A 20,352-nucleotide genomic window follows, 5' to 3' on the forward strand; every position below is an offset into this window, starting at 1 on the left:
TGAGAGAACCCACCATCTCCAAACAAGGAGAGTTTTACTCCCATGAGGAGAACAAAGGAGGAAGCCCGAGGTAATGGGTGTCATGCCTAGCCAGCCATTCCCATCTTCCAGCTTAGGCCTTCAACTACACATGTATTGTTTAAACTGCTTGCTCTGATACGGATATGAGAGAAAAAGAGGCCAGAAAGGGAATATTAGAACTGATTTGTTCATATTTGTTAATATTTAAATCAGTTATCAAACATTTGCTTGAATATGATGTCTGCAGATATGTGCCTTGAATCCATAGAATATGAAGCTAAGTCTTAAAACCTTATTCTCAGCCCAAACCTACTATTTCTCAGTTTCATTCTATTCCCTCATTCCTTGCTCAAATCCATACAGTCCTCCAAAGTTTCCTTTCAATCAAGGATGTCTAAAATGGGAGAGAGGATGAAGAAACTCAGGACCCTTCTCTCTTTCTCTGACATTTTTTTTATGGGAGGTGGCCAGAAACCTGTGAACGTCAGGGGCGAGTCCCCCTAGACAATAACAGTGGAGATCTTTGGAGAGTAGCTCAGGTTGGACACAAGCTGCCAACCCGCCCACCCTCATCTACACATCCACCCTCCTCACCTCAGACTGTCTCATGACCCCTGAGGGGCTCGGGGTTACAAGCACCGGGTGCTAGTGTGGGGGTTGCTGGACAACCCCCTCCCTTCAAAAAATCTCATTATACTCCATGCCCGATATTGAAAATATTCCAATCTCTAATGCTATGCACTTAGTCACGCTTCATGAGTTATGGCTTATTTGATATTCCTGTACAATCTAAAGTGATCCCATACAATATCCCTTCAATGAACCCCACATTTATGAAGATAGTCCCACTCATTTCTGGAGCTGTACTTTGAGGTGGTGTTGTATTGGACCGTATTGTACTAAACTATGCTCCTATTTTGTTCACCCAAGCCTAAAAATAATTACAGAGTTGAATTAACACCTATAGTTTAAATTTCTAAGATAATATATCATTATAATAAATACATAATAAATAAAATGTAAGCAACCAGTCTTTAGAAGTCATCCTGCAGTGTGCACCTGCCATGTAGACATTGTAATGTTTAGGCTTGGGGAATAACGGTAACTGTTTTCAGTTAGACTTACACAAAATAAAATCAAAGAATCATATAATACCATCCACATTTGCGCTCTTTACTAATTTATTTATTTTCGCGTATTTCTTTTTGAGGTAATCCAAAAGTAATGAAAAGTAATCAAGTTATGTCACTTTGATATTGTAATACTTGGATTAGGTTACTGACTACATTTTAGCAGCTAATTAGTAATTGTATCAGAATATATTTTTAAATAACCATTCAAACCCTTGTATTGTTGATAATCAAAGAGGGCAGGCACATAAATAAGATGTTATTATGCATTAGTGTTTTTAGGAACCAATACCCTGTGACAAAACCGTGTTAATATTAACCTTACTTACCATAACCCCAGCCTTTTGGGCCTCACAGTTTGCAATGCCATGTGTTCGATGGGATGCAAGTCCCCCTTGGGAGCCCTGGATTTCATTACCAGGCCTGACGGATGGGAAGCTCAAGGGCGTTGCAGTGTTCTATTAGCCCAGATCCACTTTCAACTGGCTGCATCTGCTGGAGATCTCTCCTTAGAACGAGGGCTGATGCTCATTTCTTGATGTGACACATCAGTGAGGCCAATCCCAGAGATCATGAAGACCTGTATGTTCATTTTACCAACAACCTTTCAACATGAGTCATCAACCTGCTCATATCCAGAAGAATTACTGCCGAACAGTGTAATGTCTAAGTGGCAAACTTTGTGGTATTTGTATATGCAATGCCATGATACTTCCATCATTACCATTTATCAGGTATGGCCAACGGAAAGCACTTGTGCTAAATATAGCTGCTGCTGGAGGATATTTTGCTGTGTGCACAACAAACCAAATGACATTGTATTGAAGGAGAGGCACAAATGAAAAAGATATATATATATATATATATATATATATATATATATATATATAAATATATATATATATATATATATATATATATAGATATTGGTAGTTAAGTGAGAAAATGTGTTTGTTTTAGATTTTCAATAATAATAAAATATCAATACAAATAGATATACTAGAAATACATAATCAGTGTACTGATAATAATGTTCAACACAGGAGCATCAGCTGGTCTACAAAGGGTAAATTAACTTCAACAGCTGCAAACTGCTGTGTGTGGGATATGATGCTCGAAGTGGCTGGACAACAACAAATGTGTGACTCACAGCTCAGTTGACCTAAAGGGTGTATTTGATTGAACAGATGCAAGATTACACAGTGACATTAATAAGGTATTGTGCAGGTTCAAGTGCAACTGCCATTGTTACTGCCTTGCAGCTTCGGAAAGCGGCTACTGCAAGGGTTCTAAGTTCTTTGTATGTGAGGACATTAACAGCAAAAAAGACTGAAAGAAAATGGGGAAGACTGGGAGTGTCACCAAGGTCACGCAGGGGAGGGAACAAGGGTGATGAAGAGAGCTCTGGTGGCATGGGAAAGTCACCTCAGAGATGGATCTGAAAGAACGAGAACGGACGGGAGGGGTGGAGGGGATGCATAAGAAGGGGCAGATGGTGCTCTTGGGTGCATGGTGGCTGACAGGAGTTTTTACAGAGGTTACTGTGGGTTAGGTGCAAATAAGCATAGTCACAACACTATTGTCACAATTGGCCCCTTCCTTCAATGGAGGGCATCCTAACTTGACCCCAGCAACCATTGCCAGTGTTCTCCTCCCCAGCTGGGTATTGTTGTTGCCCTCTCTGGCTGGATGACTCACTGGCATTCTGCATCCCGCTTTCATTGTGGCTGGCCATCACTTAAAGCGTTATAGGCCACACAACCAAATGCACCATCAATCAAATTAGGTGGTTTCTTGTGTTGAGTGTGTTTTTTCAGGCACATTTGTGGCGTTCTCTGAGACTTGGCGTCCAACAGAGTAGCCTCCCCTTGTGCTTTTGTCTTAGTTGTTATTTTGAGATGTAAAATTGTTAGAAACAAAATCTTTACTCCAGCAGTTCAAGGTTGCTCCTCTGTATACAACTCATCTGTGTTAAAGCAAAAACTCCCTTTGGTTCTATATGACAGTTTCATTTGGATTTTTGGACTGGTGTGCCAAGGTGTGGACGTAGTTAGAAGGACCGCTGGACTGTTTGGGCAGGCCAGATTTATTTGGAGGAGCTCAGTGTATCCTAAAACGTCCCCCAGCAGCCTATAAGCCTATAGCAGCATATCAAGGGGCTGGACCAGGGCGAACCTGATTCAGCCCTAACTATAAGCACTATCAAACAGGAAAGTCTTAAGTCTACTCTTAAATGAGGTGACTGTCTGCCTCCCGGACTGAAAGTGGAAGCTGGTTCCATAAAAGAGGAGCTTGATAACTGAAGGCTCCCATCCTACTTTTTAGGACTCTAGGAACCACAAGTAGCCCCGCATTTAGTGAGCGCAGCTCTCTAGTCGGGCAATATGGTACTACAAGCTCCTTAAGATATGATGGTGCATCAGCAATCAAGGCTTTGTAGGTGAGGAGAAGAATTTTAAATGTGATTCTTGATTTGACAGGGAGCCAGTGCAGAGCAGCTAATACAGGAATATGGTACTATAAGCTCTCTAGTGGGGTAATATGGTAATAATCCCCTTAAGATATGATGGTGTATTTTGTATAGCTAAATATCACAAATTACAAATTTGCCTCAGAGGGCTTTCCAATCTGTACACATACGACATCCCTGACCTTTGACCTCACATCGAATAAAAAAATAACTTTTTACAGGGAAAAAAGGGAAGAAACGGATGCAATAGATGTCATATGTACAGAATGAACAGCATTTACAAAGTTACATAAACACATTACATGAATATGACAATGTATGAATGGAACTCCAATCCATGAAACAGAAGGAGGTAGAGAGGAGGGGGGGCGGCGCATCAGCAGGGCCAACGCGGGAGGCCGGCTCACCAGAATCAGACACCTCCAGGTCCAATGGACCCTATGAGACGTGAAGTCACAACGACTCCGGGGAGGAATCAGAGTTAATAAGGTGCAATGGAGAGATGTAAATTCATCCATAAGGAGAGAGAGAAGAGGAGATAGGTGCTCAGTGTATCCTAAGATAGAAGATTGATGTCTTTAAGACATGCTTGAAGTTTAGCGAGCTGGTTGGTTTCTTCTGGCTTGATCAATAGATATAATTGAGTATCATCTGCATAACAATGAAAGTTTATGGAGTGTTTCCTGATAATATTGCCCAAAGGAAGGTAAATAAAATGATTAACGTTGTGGATCATCGAGTTTGTATGAATGATTGTAACTCGCTTTGGATAAAAGCGTCAGCTAAATGAAATGTAATGTACAATGTTTTAAGACCTTCTCGCCAAACTAAGCGTGAGTCTTCCAAATGTGTGAAACTGCTCTAATGGAAGTGCAGACACTGACCTCAAGTCCCTTTTGGATCAGAAACTCAGGTCAATAAACAAATGTATTCATGTACATTGACTGAGGCTTAATATACAACAGATTATCATTTCAAGGAAGTATATTTGTGGTCATACAGCCTTTCTCTCTGATGACCTGTTCTTCTCTTTCACGTATGCAGGTGGCTGTTTGGCCTCGGAGCTGTCGTTCCTGCTTGAACCAAGTGATGTGATCGCAGTGAGGGAACGCCCGCTCATGCTGGACTGTCGGGTGCAGGGTGAGGAGCCAATCATGGTCACGTGGCGTAAAAACGGGGCGCCTTTACCCACCAGCCCACAGGTTCAGGTGCTGGAAAATGGCACGCTGTTCATCCGGAGCTTCCAGAAACGCAAAGAGGGGAGTGACGCGGATATGGGCGAGTACGACTGCGCGGCCCAAAATCGTTATGGCATGCTGGTCAGCCGCAAGGCCAAAGTCCTTTTGGCATGTAAGTGTTTGATGAGCACATTACTGTTACATTCAATATACTTGTTGTGGTTATGCCATACAATTACATAAACTTTAAAACCATTTACTTATTACATGGGGAGGGGAAGAAATAATGTCACTGGTTATCTTATTCCCTGATGAGCAAATGAGTTGAGTTGGAAATTTGAGAGTGATTGGCATCCAACAACGATACTTCATGAGTTCCTACAGCTACATCAATGAGATATGGAAATATAGAAATCCTATTTATGAGATCATCATCTCATATACTGTATTTGAAAACAATTAACATTTAGAAAGTGATATTGTAATTATAAAATTTAGAGACAATATGATATATATTTACAAGAATAAAATCAATATTTTATTATCCAATTTCCTACCATTCATCATCATGATCAAAACATACATTTCATATTAAGTATGGCTGTTGTCAGGATTTTAGAAATACTGAGATCATGAGTCTCCCAACAAACACACAACTGTACAAATAGTTATACTACTTGGATTCTATATTGTTATTTATCAATTGCCCAATAATATTTTCTGTAAATCTTATTTTCTTGTTGGGAAATCCTGAGTGTATTGCCTGATTGACTATTGACCTGTAAGTAGTCAAATTAAAAATACTGGAATCTGCTAATAATAATAATCTGCTTTGGTTAGAGTGCAGGTTTTCAAGAGCACTAAGTTTCACAACTGATTTTTTCATTTTACGTAACCTGATCTTGACTCCACCAGGTGATTTTTGTTGCAGCATTTTTATAAATTAGGTTTTTTGCAGTCCCAGTGGCTCTTCACATTACATTTCACAGCTCACTATTTAAGAAGGAAAGTCAGCTTTAATTAGCTTCTTTAAACTTTCAGGTGTTGTTATGATGAGGATTGTGTTAAGAAAATCTAAACAGAATTTGATTAACAGTCATTTCTTCAGGCATTTTAAAGTCCATCCCTGCATTATCCACAGGCCATAAACCTGCGCAGGGTATCTTGTTGCCCTTTCTCTGTCAGATTATCCCATAGTCTTTGTTATAAATGATACTTCACACGGTGAACACCTCTGCATCAAACTTAGCAACCCATGCCCCCCTTGGACCTTTTGATCAGAGAACAAAGTCTTCACCAAAACATACCAGCTTCTTATTATGGAAAACCTGTAAATTACTCTGCTCAGCACATGTAGGAGTGTACAGTAATGTACATGTGTTGAACACACACACACAAACACACACACACACACACCTGCACTACTCTTCCTTTTCCTCCCCACCTCCACACTTTCAGTCAGACCAATAAAACCAGGGCTTTATAGTTGATCCAGAATTATAGACATCTCAAGGCGGTCTTACTTCAAAGCAATGTGTTGCCATGGTGCTTTCTCAATTGCCCCCCCCCCCCCTCCTTACTCGTCTGTGGTATACAACTACATTGATTATGGCCACAAGGTCATTAGGCGTGTGTGTGTGTGTGTGCGGGTGTGTGTGTGTGTGTGCGTGTGTGTGTGTGTGTGTGTGTGTGTGTGTACATCCTGGAAGTAGTCCAATGTTTTAGGCTATTCCAAACCTTCAGTAGAAATTCCGCCACATTGAGCCTTTGGTAATACAAGACATGGTAATACTGTGGTTGTGTATGTCATGATTTACAGTAACAAATTATATTCCAAACCCAAACTCTGCACAATGCAAGGTCACATGAAAGAGAGAAAAGTATTAATGTGAAAATGGGTGTGCAGAGATGGATTAGTAAACCTTTCTGTTTTTAAAGTTTTGACAATCTGACAACACAATATATTTTCTCAAATAGCTTAGTATGCTTTACCATCCCAGTGGGTTATAGCAATAGCAGATTGTAAACAAAAGGCTGATAGGAACTATATTGACTTCCACACTTGGAAATACCAGGAGAGAGAAGTGGCTTGAAGTTGTAACATTTGGCAGAAGAGATAATGAAAAAGAGATAGAAGCCACTAATCATCTCCATCAACATGTTCCAGAAACGCTAGATATTATTCTTCCTTTAATATTACCAATAGTATCTTTTTGTTAGACCTTCCCTGTCCAGTAAACTCCCACCTCTACAAAAACTCATCTACTCACTCAACCACAGTTGACAGTTGAGCAGGCATCATTATGATGTCACCAGGGTTGTCTTCTCAGACTTGACAAAGCTCCTCCAGAGCCACCGCAGACATTATTGCAGACTAAAAACATTAAGCAGTGGCAGCCTTGACGGGTAAACTGATTGTCATGTCGTGCAAGTTTCAAGATAACATCCATATCAGTGTCTGATTACGACTGGTCTTTGTGTGGCTTGCTCCCCAGCTCTTCCTAAGTTCCACACCCACCCTCTGTCCATGTCTGTGGATGAGGGAGGCGTAGCTCGCTTCCAGTGTCAAATCAACGGAGTACCTGAGGCCAACATCACCTGGGAGAGAGACAGAGTAGCACTCAACACCACCGACAACAGGTAACACCATACACACATTGCAGCTCCTTCAACTACTACTGTACGATCTCAACTGTCAACATGTATCAAACACTACTTGTGTGTAAGCTACAAATATCTATATCCTTCTAACTAGTATACTGCACCACCTATTTTTTCCATTTTTGGAACATTCTCTCCTCCCTGTCCAGATACACTCTCCTGCCAATGGGTATTCTCCAGGTGACAGGCGTGAGGCAGGTGGATGCAGGGGTCTTCCGCTGTGTCGCCACCAACTCCGCCAACACTCGCTTCAGCCACGAGGCCATGCTCAACATCACTGGTAGGTGGACATGTAGCATACAATACACGTAGTTAAAGAAAGAACTCTGTGGAGTGAACAATGGCCCTAACTGTGTTATTCATTTCTGCATGTATCACAGTAACATATGGGGTGTGTCGATGTACCCGTAGAGGTCATTGTCGTCACTGTATCTCTGATGTTTTTGCCATTACAACTTAAGATGTTCCCATACATCAGTCGTCGACTGAACCAGACATTGCTTTTATCCCAAAATGGAGGCTTTTACAACTTACCACTTTTTGTTTTCCATCCTCCTCTCAGGTGGAGCTCCCAGAACATACAAGGAGCCAGTCATCCTGTCAGGACCCCAGAATCTGACCATCACCGTCCATCAGACAGCCATTTTAGAGTGCATCGCCACAGGAAACCCAAGGCCCATTGTTTCCTGGAGCAGGCTAGGTACCACTGGAAATTTCTAATATACTGTCAATTTATTTGATAAGAGGATAATTAATAACTAATGTAAGCATGTTTTAAGTTCTATTTCCACCTCTGTATGTCTCTGTGTGTCCATTAGACGGACGCTCCATTGGGGTGGAGGGTATCCAGGTTCTGGGGACCGGCAACCTGATGATCTCAGATGTTTCCCTGCAGCACTCTGGTGTGTATGTGTGTGCTGCCAATCGGCCCGGCACCAGAATGAGACGGACTGCTCTGGGACGACTCGTTGTACAAGGTGAGGCCATGCAGAGACATACTGCTGAGGTTTTCTTGAGCAAAGCACTCAACTCTCCATCAGTTCTGACCATTGATTATGTATTAACTAACTAACGACATATAGCTGAGAAGAGGGTCATAAGCAGCATTTTAAAAATACTGAGGTTATGAGTCACAATTTCCTGGTTTATTTTCTCTCTATTTCAAAGGCTGTTGCAAAACCCCTCTTCCTACAGCTAGGAAGATACTTCCGGTGGTCAAATACTAAATCAATTTATTTTGCTTGAATTTTATTGAAATTATTGCCTAACGTCTGTAGATTTACAATACTGGGACTAATTTAAAAATCCATCATATGTGGAACTGAAGAATATAACCCTTATTAAGACCAGTGTTGGACAAGTTATATAGAAGATGGAACTTTAACTTTAACTTGTTGTGACTGTGTCTGTTTCAAGACTGTAGATACAGATCTTGATGTACTATTTCTGTTCATAAAGTCTTTGACTGTGTCACTTAGCAACATTTTGGTTAGCCAGCACTGTGTGTTCATAGCAGAAATGCAGGTGATGTTTCTGAAACACGAATCACGAGTATGTTGTCTTTCTAGCTACAACGTCAGTTTAATACAGCAGCTCGGTGGGTCACACTAACAAGCTGAGGCTGTGCTTGTAATGGGTTAGCAAGCGTTTATTATCATTCATACTGTGCAGACGCTGATATCAGCATCCGTAAACATGTATTTGATTTCACTTCTAAATAATAGAACACGTTTTTAAATCTAGAGAACAAAAGATTTGTTTGCGATTTTAAAAAGTGTTTAATTTGAGCAATTAGACATAATAAAATGTGAAGGTGAATGTTCTTATTATCCAGCTGAAGTCAATGCGGTGGGAACTCGTGAGACCGGCGTGTGTGTGTGTGTGTGTGTGTGTGTGTGTGTGTGTGTGTGTGTGTGAATGTGTGTGGGTGTCTCCACGGTCATGGTCACGATGAAGGGACAAAGAAGACGACATACAAAGAGACAAAAAAGTGGAGGACAGCTAGACGGTCAATGCAGGGTGCGAGGTGCACGAGGGGGGTGCCAAGGGAATTAATGACCTACGACTTCTGACCCCTGACCTGGAGGATGCGGTGTGTGTGAAAACAGTTGGAGGGAGGGAGGGAGGAGGCCGTGGAGTCATGACAGACAGATAGAGGGGTGGACGGAGAGAGGAGGTGTGGTCTCAATGTAAATTAGGGAGAGCAGGAAGATGAATGGGCGGGGGGGAGGGGTCATGGCAACCAGGGTGTCATCTCGGAGAGGGAGACACAAAGGATGGACAGCCATGTTGGCGAATCCCTCCCTCCCTCCTTCCTCCTTTTCTCGACCTGTTTTGCAGGAGAGATGAGCTGCAGATCTTTTATCATGCAGATCCCAGTAAGGGCCTCAATGCACTTCTCACATGAAATGGGAACATCAGCAAAAGAACTCTTCAGTATCACACCGAGCCACACAACTTCAGGCCCAAATGTGCATTTATTTAAGGGGTGTAATTAAGTACAATTTCAATGTAGTGTCAAATCTGGCAGTAAAAAGGTTTGGGGGGAGTTGAAATAAAGCATACTAACTGTCAAAATGTGTTTGGTGTTAGAAACAAATACTACAGGTACTTTATCTAAGTATTTGAATGTCATATTACTTGATACTCCACCTAATCTCAAAAGAAAATATTGTATTTCTTTAATCAACAGCATTTACCGTACAGTACTGTAAAACATATTGTACTGATTCCAGCAACTCATACCACTGATTATGCACTCTTACTATATACATTGAAGTAACTACTTTCTAATTTATTGACTCTTTCTGTGAAAGCAAAATAAAATTGGTACTGGATTACATAGTTGTTTCCAGTTAACATCCTTGTAAATAGTTAAGAGGACCTTTAAAGTATTACACATTAAAATACTCTTTGCAGAACCGTAAATGTTTCTTGGAGTACCTTTATTCATTAATATTTAAATACATTCACTCTTCATCCAATCTATACTGTGCTTTAGCGACATGTTGCACTTTTAGCAGTTTTAGGGTTTACACGGATGTAAATGTAGTTATGTTCAGAGCCTGTCCAAGCATGACAGATGTATGGACCCCCCTGCCCCCCCCCCCCCCCCGCAAAGTTATGAGGTCAACAGAATCACTGATCAATACAGAGTATGGACACTGATGAACGGTCGTCTGAGGATGCCTGACACTTTCTAACATGATGGTGGGACAGCTGAACAGATGAATGGGTGGACATCTACCCATCAGCTATAATGAGCACACACACACACAAACACACACACACACACACACACACATATTTGATATACTAGTGTAAATTGTCTTGAGATAGCTAATCCATTATGGTCAAACTGCATTACAATACAGAGATGCAATAGAATGTATACAAGAGAGATGACATCTGCAGATCTGAGGTTGCGGGTGGGAGCGTGTCGATGCAGAAGGTCAGAAAGGTATGAAGGGGTTCAGGGTTGTGAAGGGCTTTGTAGGTGACGAGGAGAATCTTGAACTGGATTCTTTGCTGTATCCCCATAGAGCAAAGAATCCAGTTCAAGCCGGTGGAGCTTTTGAAGGACCGTGGCCATGTGGTCTCTGGTGGGACTGGGAGAGGAGAAGGGCAGCTGAGGTCTGGATGTGTTGTAGTTTGTTGATGGTTTTGGTGGATGTGCCGTACAGGATGCTGCTGCAGTAGTCCAGTCGAGAGGTGATGAAGACGAGGATGAGGGTTTCTGTGGCTGAAGAGGAGAGAGAGGGGCCTAGACGGGCGATGTTTTTAAGATGAAAAAAATGTATTTTTGTGATGTGCTTGAAGTGGCGTTTAAAGGAGAGGGTTGAATCAAAGATGACACCAAGGTTACAGATGTGTGTGGAAGCAGGAACCGAGGTTCCATCGATGGAGAGGGAGAAGTTGTGGTAGGATTTGTTTAGTGATTTGGGGCCGATGATGAAGATGAGGATGATGATGGTTTCAGGTTTGTCGATGTTGAGTTTGAGGAAGTTGGCTTGCATCCAGGTCTTTGTATCTGTTGAGGCAGTTGCTGATGGTGGAGTAGTTAGTGGGTATGATGGATTTGGTGGAGATGTAGAGCAGTGTGTCATCGGTGTAGCAGTGAAGGTGGAGACCGTGGTATGATGTTGCCAAGGGGGAGCAAGTAGGGGATGAAGAGGAGGGGGCCGAGTTCTGAACCTTGAGGGACTGAGGCTGTGTCAGACTTGAATTTATTGATGCTAATGAACTGTTGGCGGTCGGAGAGGTAAGACTTGAACCAGGAGAGGGCTGTACCAGTAATGAGGAGGGAGGACTCAAAACAGGAGAGGAGGATGGAGTGGCTGATGGTCAAAGGCTGCACTGAGGTCCACTAAGATTAGGATGTTGAGGAAGTGGTCATCAGAGGAGAGGAGGCGATAAAAACAATTTCATTTGTTTTGGCTGGCAGGTGTTTGTTAAATGAAGACATTTCAAATGCAGTTCTTAATCACTGCACAAGGGATATTAAAGGAATACTTCACCCCCTAAACGATAATGATTTGTACATCTCACCCTGTTGTACTCTCACGCCTCCACGCTGGAAAAAGAATCATAAAGAATAAAGGTGAAGTACGCTCACTCCTACCTTGTTACATTTTATACATTGAAACACAAATCATGACCTTTTTTTCTAACGTAGACAAGGTAGTTGTGTTGCCTGAAACTAAACATTCGTCCCACACGTTCTTCTTCTGCAAGCGTGACAAGAGGCTGATATGAAAACCAGGTCTACTTTTTTTGCTCCTGTGTTGTGTATCATTTCATTCTGTTGTCTCCTTCATGGGAGAGTTGATACAAATGAAGAAACTGCAGAGATGAATGTGTCCTTATTGAAATGGTCATCCTCTTGACCCCCCGCCACCCCCTGGCTCATGGATGGATGGTTGGGGGGTTGGGGTTCACAGAGGGTGTTGAGGTCAATAGATCAATGAGATGCTGAGCGTGGGCTGAAGTGGGAGGGGGTTTAGGGCTTAAATACTGCTGCCCATGCTTATGCATGTCTAATGTGCCTCTAGTATTGAACTGGGTGTCAAGAGGAGCAGTCAACCATTCATGTACACAGCCGAGGACTGGCTGGGGTCAGCAGGCGGTGTGTGTTAAAGGAACCTGACTATCCTTTGGGGTTTGGAGAGACATCCACGACATATGAAGTGAAAGCACAGACTGTAATGAAACGTTCTACGTTTTTCTAAATGACTTGAGGAGGTTTTCAGAGTATCATCTACGTCAATTTGACTTTTCCTTTTATCTGGGTACTGATGTTTTTTCATTTCGGACCACACTTATTCTGCTCTGCTAAAAACATGATGTTCTAATTAATATATGTAAACAAAGTCTATGAATAAACAGAAATCCTGAAAGATATCCCTCTTGCAGTCTGGAGGATGTGATGGTTTTTATTCAGAACGTTTGATAACTTAACATGCACCGTTGGATGATGTTATGGGAGAGACTATAATAACCCTTGATGAAGATGCTGTGATTGCAATTTTACTGGCCGATAACGATTTTTTAAAGTTTGACCTGCTGATTCTTTTTTTTGCCGGTTCCGATCTTCTTTCTAAGAACTAGAATTGACAGCAAGGCTTGAGTGTTTTTACCACTGCAATATAGTTTCACCCGTCCTGAAGTCAGAGTGAATTCTAAATGTTATCTTTTCACTCTATGGTCTATTTTATTTGCATAAAAACACCTGAAAGTCAAATGATTATGAAATACACCATTATATCTTTATTTGAACACTTGGATTTAAACTAGCTTATAGCTAGTTTTAGGAAGTTAAAGAGGCCATATTCCATCTCAACCTGATTTATTCAAGTGTTATAATTGACCTTGATCAACCAAACCACTGAATAGAGCTTGACATAATGCATGCCAATGCAAAAAGTAAACATCTTTGAAGCTGTAAATTGTAAATATATTATTTTTAAATGAATGTGTCCATGACATTGGTCATTGGTCATGGAGGGCCGCTGGGTTCATGGGGAACCTGAGTCTGTTATGTAGATTTATATTGTGACCTTGTCTCACCTCCCTCTGCTTCTCCTCAGCTCCTCCTGAGTTCCTGCAGTGGCCACAGTCTGTGTCCAAACCAGCAGGGGGCAGTGCTGTGTTCACTTGTGTGGCCCAGGGCGTCCCAGAGCCTCACCTCATCTGGCTGAAGAACGGCAAGGTCCTGATGCCTGGACACAACGTCAAGTTGACCAATAACAACAGGTGGGTGATGGCACTATGTAGCCATTGTAATAATACTGACTAGCTGTAGTAGACGTAGTAGTAGTGCAAGTGGTAGTAGTATTAGATGTGACGAGCAGTGAATTGATGCAGCTGTTTGTTGTTATCTGTGCAGCACTCTGGCTCTGACCCGTATCAGTTCAGAGGATGAGGCCATCTACCAATGCATCGCAGAGAACAGCGCCGGTACCAACCAAGCCAGTGCCCGTCTAGCTGTGGCCCAGGCTAAAGACTTGCCTTCCGCCCCCCAAGGCCTCGCTGCCAGCGCGCTGTCCACCAACGCCCTGCAGATCACATGGAGCCAGCCACCGGCCACCGGCACTGACAGCATCATCGGATATGTCCTGCACATCCGCAAGATAGGAGGTAAGTGTCAGCAGACACACACACACGCACAGTAAGTCTCCTAGAAAGAAACCATCTGTACTTCAAATGCAAACATGTTTAGTTAGTAATTATAGTAATTAGTTAGTAATTATAACTAAATCTAAATGCCTGTGTGTGTGTGTGTGTGTGTGTGTGTGTGTGTGTGTGTGTGTGTGTGGTTCAGACCCTGACAGTCTGGAGCTGCAGGAAGCTATCAGTAAAGGTACCTTCCAGCATGATGTGACCAACCTGGAACCAGCCACCACCTACTCCCTCTACCTGAAGGCGTACTCTCCTCTGGGAGCCAGCCAGCAGTCCCACACCGTGGTGACTACAACACTAGGGGGAGGTAAGAGCATGAAACACTGAATGGGTGTTCTGAGATGATGAGAGAAAGATGAGAGAAAATAATATAAGATTCCAAAGTCCAGTAGAAGCTAGAGAAGTCATGTTGAAAACAATAGCATCCAAAAACAAGCCAAAGTTAAATATCCCGAGATGCTCGACAGTCAAATGAGTCTCAGTGCATCAATGCTCATTTACACACATTCAAAATGGTGGCTGCTTAAGAGGTGTAAAAACATGTTTGAACTAAAAGTGGTGAACACTATTGGAAATAGTTCCATGTTATGTTTAAAGAGTACATTATGTAACCAGAGATGCAATGCAATTAAGAGACATGAACAGCTTCCATATATAAATAATAATAATAATAATAATACATTTTATTTGGAGGCGCCTTTCAAGTCACCCAAGGTCACCTTACAATAAAATGATAGTCAATTCAGTGCATTGAGTCATGAGTCTATTTCTAGAACCATGAATAGTATATGTTATGCATCATTAAATTGTCATTTAAAATTGCTTTAGTATCAAACTCGATAGGTTCATTTTGATTAATGTGTCTTTACTTTTGTTGCCTGATCCGTTGTCTTTGTTGTGCTGAATCCACTTCCTGCTCTGTTCTCATTATCTTTTTTTTGGTCTAGTCTACATCAGCTTGTCTCTTTCTGTCTCCGCTCTCCGTCCAGTGCCGACCTCTCCCACCTTCTTCACCAAAGTGGTGAACTCCAGTGCCGTGCAGGTGCTCTGGGAGCTCCCCAGTAAGGCAGGCAAAGCTGAGGGCTTCAGGCTGTCCTACCGCAGGGTCCCCCATGCCGACTTCCAGAAGCCCATCCAGCTGCCCTCTCACATCAATTTCCACACCATCTCTAAGCTGGGTGAGAGAGTGATTGACATCTGACACTCTCTCACCGTGACTTCATGTCTGAACTGCAGCATCTGTCTTCAGTTTGCATAGTGACACCTCCAGGCCGAATGCCTGTAACCATAACAACACACTTGTCTTCTCAACCTCCAAGAAAAAAAAATTCCAATACGAGACATCAGCTGCACAGTGCCTCCTCCTGTCATTGATTCTAATTCAACTTAAAACCTCTCCCGAAAAATTCATTTACAAAATTAGAAAATAATCTGTCATTTACACCCTGGATTAGATTATGTGGTGTGTGCATAATCAACAGTCATACTCCTATGTAGAGCTTATTTATTCATTTTACATATATTATCTAAAGGTCAATCTCTTTGTGCTTGTGCAGTCAGTGTGTCTTAATGTGTAGTGTGCACACAGCAGGTGTGTAAGGTGACAAATCAACGGCGGCTTATTTTAGTGGTCTCACACTTTCCTATCATATTATTGAAATCTGTTTTAATTCATTTAAATAATTAAAACTAAATACTGTTAGTTTTCAACAGTAACTTATGTTTGCATTACAATTCAATATTAAAAATATTAAATGTATTACATATGGGTGACCATCAATTAAGAAGTATTCTGATCTTATTAGTAATTATAAAATACTTTATAATGTGTTTTGATTATAGTTACAAAGCATTATGAATATGCATACGTGCTTATAGAGTGATAAATATAAGATAATACTATCTAAAAGTATGTTTATATTGCATTGTAGATATGGCGTCATAGAAAGTGTTACCCAAACAGCAGAATTATGTGTGCAATAATACATGAATTATAAAATAATTTGGTCTTTTAAATTGTTCTGGAAATCAAGAACTGCTCAGAATCTCAACTGTAGCAATAAATTATAGTTATTTGTAATTAGTGGCAAATACATTGTTTTTCCAAAACTATTAGGAACAACAGACATAGAAAATAAAGTATGAGCATTTTAACATATTTTAACACATTTTAACACATGCTATCTTATTTCTTAAGGTACACTCTATGAAATGAAGTGAAAAGAAGTCATGACCATGAGAAAACGTCTCCCTTTTAAGACGCGGTTGAATACTAGAAGGTTATTGACCGATGGAGCCTAGAGATGTGCTGGGGACAATTCACTGAACACACATTCACAACAGTGCCGATAATAATCATGTTTCACGTTTCGCATGACAATTACCTCTTGAGTTCATCATCTCACAGCCCTGGGTGTAATTGCAGATAGAAGTGTGTCCCCATGGATCAACGTCACAGGAAGTGTACAGTTGGCGTTTTACGAAATAGATGCTGACGATCCTTTCTGTAGAATGGGTGATGCCACTGATTGAGCCAGTTCAATTCACAGCATGGAATACAATCATTAGCAGCCCGAAAGGGTTATCTTGATATAACAGGACATTGTGCGATCCAGTAAGCCAAGAGGATGTGACCTGGAGAAGAATTAGACGTAATGCAGGAAGAAGACGAAGCCGTGCCTACGGTGTGTGAATGTGTGTGAATGTTAGGGCAGAGCGGTCGTCCCGTAACCACGAGGTCTCCGGTTCCATCCCCACTCTCTCCATAGTTCATGTTGAAGTGTCCTTCAGCAAGACACTGAACCCCCAGTTGCTCCCCGGGTGCTTCACAGCAGCCCACTGCTCCTTAATAACTAAGGATGGGTACAATGCAGAGACCAAATTTCATGTATGTATGTCAAAAATATGTAATATGACCAATAAATACGTCATGTTTTTATGTTTATGTTAGTTGCTGCTGATGTGCAGGTGGAACCTTAGCTCCTCCCATCACTGTATGAATGGGTGAATGATGTCACGTAGTGTTAAAGCACTTGGAGTCGTCGGAAGAATAGAAAAGATCTATACAAGTACAGGTCCACTTATCATTTACCATGATGTGGTATAAGACAGTCACAGTTAGCTTTTGTCGGATTGTGACATGGCTTAATACAATGTGAGATTCTCCTTAATTAACCATAGAGGATTTAATAATGGTCTGCAGTTACTCCAACATTCCCACTGATCCTAGAGCCACTGTGTAGGTTTGTAGGTAGCTGAATAGATTGTGCTGAAAAAAACAACTTCAACACACATCCTTTGATATTCATCATGTTAAGACACAAATCATTCTCTTTTCAAATAAATTGTTCAAACTCCTCACTGACTCTGTTGGGGCTCTCTGTTTCAGAATCCGGTGCCGTGTATGAAGTGAAGCTGGTGGCCTACAATGGGAACGGAGAGAGTGACTGCTTTAAGAGATTGGTGTCGCTGGCAGAGGAAGGCGTGAGTGACCAAGCCACTGGTGAGTGTGACCCTAGACCGTGTCCTGGAACAGCTTTCAGTAACACCTGTGAATGCTGTGGAAGAGTGCAAAGCACCAGGAAGGTCACATCTATTCAATTCAGTTTATTTTGTATAGCCCAATATCACAAATTACAAATGATCCTCAGAGGGCTTTACAATCGGTACACATACGACATCCCTGTCCCAGGACCTCACATCGGATCATCTCAATTAGTAATTCTGTATTATCCAATTATATGTACAAATTCACAACCCAAACACAGCTCAAACCTAAATAAACAGTGGAGGCAAACATGTTCTGATATTTGGAGTACAAGGTAATTGATATTTTTGTCACATTATACCTGTGCAAGATCTAGAATAAATCCATGGCACGTCTTAAAAGCTATTTTGGCTGCTAGACAGAAAGATCTCTTACTGAAAAGGCTGCAGGCAAAACATCCAAAGGAACACGAGACAGCAAACGTCAATTAAATGACTTGTAAGGAGTGTCAGAACCTTGTTTTAGGACGATAATATCAGCTATATGTTGAACACTACTGAAAGAATGGACCATTTCTATGTGTGACATTTGGCTGAATCTGTCTTTTTGCATTGTGATGGAAGGATGTTGTTCATTAGTGCTGTCTTTGTTCGCAGGAGGGAACAGTCTGTGTCAGTGCAGGGACGGAGAGGCCTCTCTTGGCAGCATCGTCATTGGCATCCATATCGGCACCGCCTGTATCATCTTCTGTGTTCTCTTCCTCATGTTTGGGTACCGTCGCAGGTAAGTGCCAACACACTGTTCATCCTTTTTTACAATGTATTTATACTCCATCGTTCACTCTTGTTTGGTTATAATCCAATGAACTATGTATCATGTGTACTGTCATTATGCAAACCTGGACCAGGCATCTTCCTTGATTAATTGGACTGGCTTTTTGAAAATTCTGCACCTTTATGAATTATTCTTTAGCTATGCTAATGTCAAGTTGTGCATAATATATACTCATAGCTGGAATCTTTTCTCAGTCTGTTTTGCAGTAAAGGGACTCAGGACAGCTGGTCTGTACCAAGGGACAACACAGGACACAATGGCGGGCTTAAAGATGGAGCGAACAGGCCCAGTGGGGAGTTAGCACCTCAGGTACTCACTCAGGTTATGCTGGGCACAGTTTTATTTCTACTTATTGAAAATAATATAAGTACAATTTAGAAGCCAGGGCTAAGATTTAAAGCTTGGTATAATTTAAAAAAAACATGATTTTGTACTTTAATGGCCATATCATTGTGGTTTTAATTGTTACAATGAGGACAGACTTAAGGGTCTGAGTGTCTGTATTTTGGCTACACAGTTTATTGTATATTATAGGAACTAAGGTTGAACGGCCTAAGCTCAAAGAAAAATTAATTATGTGAGATGCATTCGCACAGCAAAAGGGATTGAAACGTAAAAAATTCAAATTCCAAGAATGTCCCTTAAGGGTTTAAAAGGATATTTTCGGGGCGACTATGGGTCAGTGGTTAGCATGCCCGTCTTTCAATCAGGGGGTTGGCAGTTCAATCCCCGCCCTAGTCGATGTGTCCTTGAGCAAGACACTTAACCCTGCATTGCTCCTTGTAGCTGTGTCTACGGTGTATAATGTAAAGTGTCTTTGAGTATCTTGAAAAGCACTATATAAATTAAATGGATTATTATTATTATATTGTTAAAGTGACCTCTAAGGTCAGGAATAGCTGAGAAAAATAGAGCTCTTATAAACACAGACTTTACAGTAAGTAAAACTAGGCTTCACAGATGAATGGTAGAATTGTTTAATAGTCTTATTGTGACATGGGTAACTCCAGTGGTACTTTGGTGCATTGCTTGTGCATGTCATACATAATGCCATATTGCAATGGTATCTGATTCCTTGTATTTGTTCTCTCTTGTCTCCTCCCTGTCCTGTTCTTCCTGTGAGCAGATAGTCTGTCCAGCGCAGTACCAGGTTGTCATTGAGCAGCACTTGTCAGGTTTGCCTGGCACGGACACTGGCTAACACTGGTCAATATTATCAACATCCACATCCCTGTCCTCCCAGCAGTCTGCTCCTCACTTAGGAAACCCACACCTCCCATCAATGAGCACCTTCTGTGCCCTTTGATAGGTATAAGTCATAGGTTTAGTCTGCCCAAAACCTGCTGCTAGTAACCTGAAAGTAGCTTCCACAAAACTGTGACAGACTGCTTACAGAGCTAGGGTACATCCTGGTCCTTTACCCCCCCCCCAACCTTCATCCTCCACCTCTACCTCAAACCAAAGCGTATTGCCTTTATTGCCGGTGCACATGCACATGTGCATGTAGAAAAAGCCTTCACAAGAGCATTGCCACACCAGATGAGGTCCTGTCATCTTCTTTTTGCATGTACACCACAATTAGTCGTCGCTTTTCCAGGGAGTCTGTTCCATAAACATATTATATTCCTCACAGCTCCTCTGTTAAGCTGACTTGTGAAGATGTGCACTATGGTCTTAAAACCTCAAATGAAGCCATTTATAGTGACATAACTCTTGACTTTGCCTTCAGTTCCTCTGCAATAAGAAAGGGTAGAAGCACCTTTGCCTTCGCCTTTGCGAACGCCTTATGAAGGTGATATGAAATGATTGTCTATCACCGTATGAGCCATTTAGAGGAACCATGTAAACAGGCATTCTTTACTCCTCAGCCAAAATCTGCACACCACCAAAGAA

The 20,352-nt window shown here is 41.6% G+C and overlaps 1 protein-coding gene across 1 annotated transcript; it reads left to right on the plus strand.

Annotated features, from left to right (window-relative positions):
- Positions 1-2,583: 2,583 nt before the first annotated feature.
- On the plus strand, positions 2,584-19,660 carry si:ch211-57n23.4 (immunoglobulin superfamily DCC subclass member 3). The gene is made up of 14 exons (XM_034545410.1): positions 2,584-2,656; positions 4,666-4,971; positions 7,295-7,439; positions 7,610-7,740; positions 8,023-8,160; positions 8,279-8,437; positions 13,547-13,712; positions 13,846-14,096; positions 14,281-14,445; positions 15,128-15,316; positions 17,527-17,625; positions 18,264-18,408; positions 18,654-18,768; positions 19,586-19,660. Exons 1-14 carry the CDS (start codon positions 2,584-2,586, stop codon positions 19,658-19,660), a joined length of 2,157 nt encoding a protein of 718 aa, XP_034401301.1.
- Positions 19,661-20,352: the final 692 nt, after the last annotated feature.

This window comes from Cyclopterus lumpus, chromosome 11 (assembly GCF_009769545.1).
Source record: "Cyclopterus lumpus isolate fCycLum1 chromosome 11, fCycLum1.pri, whole genome shotgun sequence".
Classification (NCBI taxonomy): Eukaryota; Metazoa; Chordata; class Actinopteri; order Perciformes; family Cyclopteridae; genus Cyclopterus; species Cyclopterus lumpus.

Coding starts and splice junctions, on each gene's coding strand:
- si:ch211-57n23.4 (XM_034545410.1), top strand. CDS start 2,584: ATGGATCTGAAAGAACGAGAACGGACGGGAGGGGTGGAGGGGATGCAT. Junction 8,161..8,278: donor TGTTTCCTGGAGCAGGCTAG/GTACCACTGGAA, acceptor TGTGTCCATTAG/ACGGACGCTCCATTGGGGTG. Junction 14,097..14,280: donor GCACATCCGCAAGATAGGAG/GTAAGTGTCAGC, acceptor TGTGTGGTTCAG/ACCCTGACAGTCTGGAGCTG.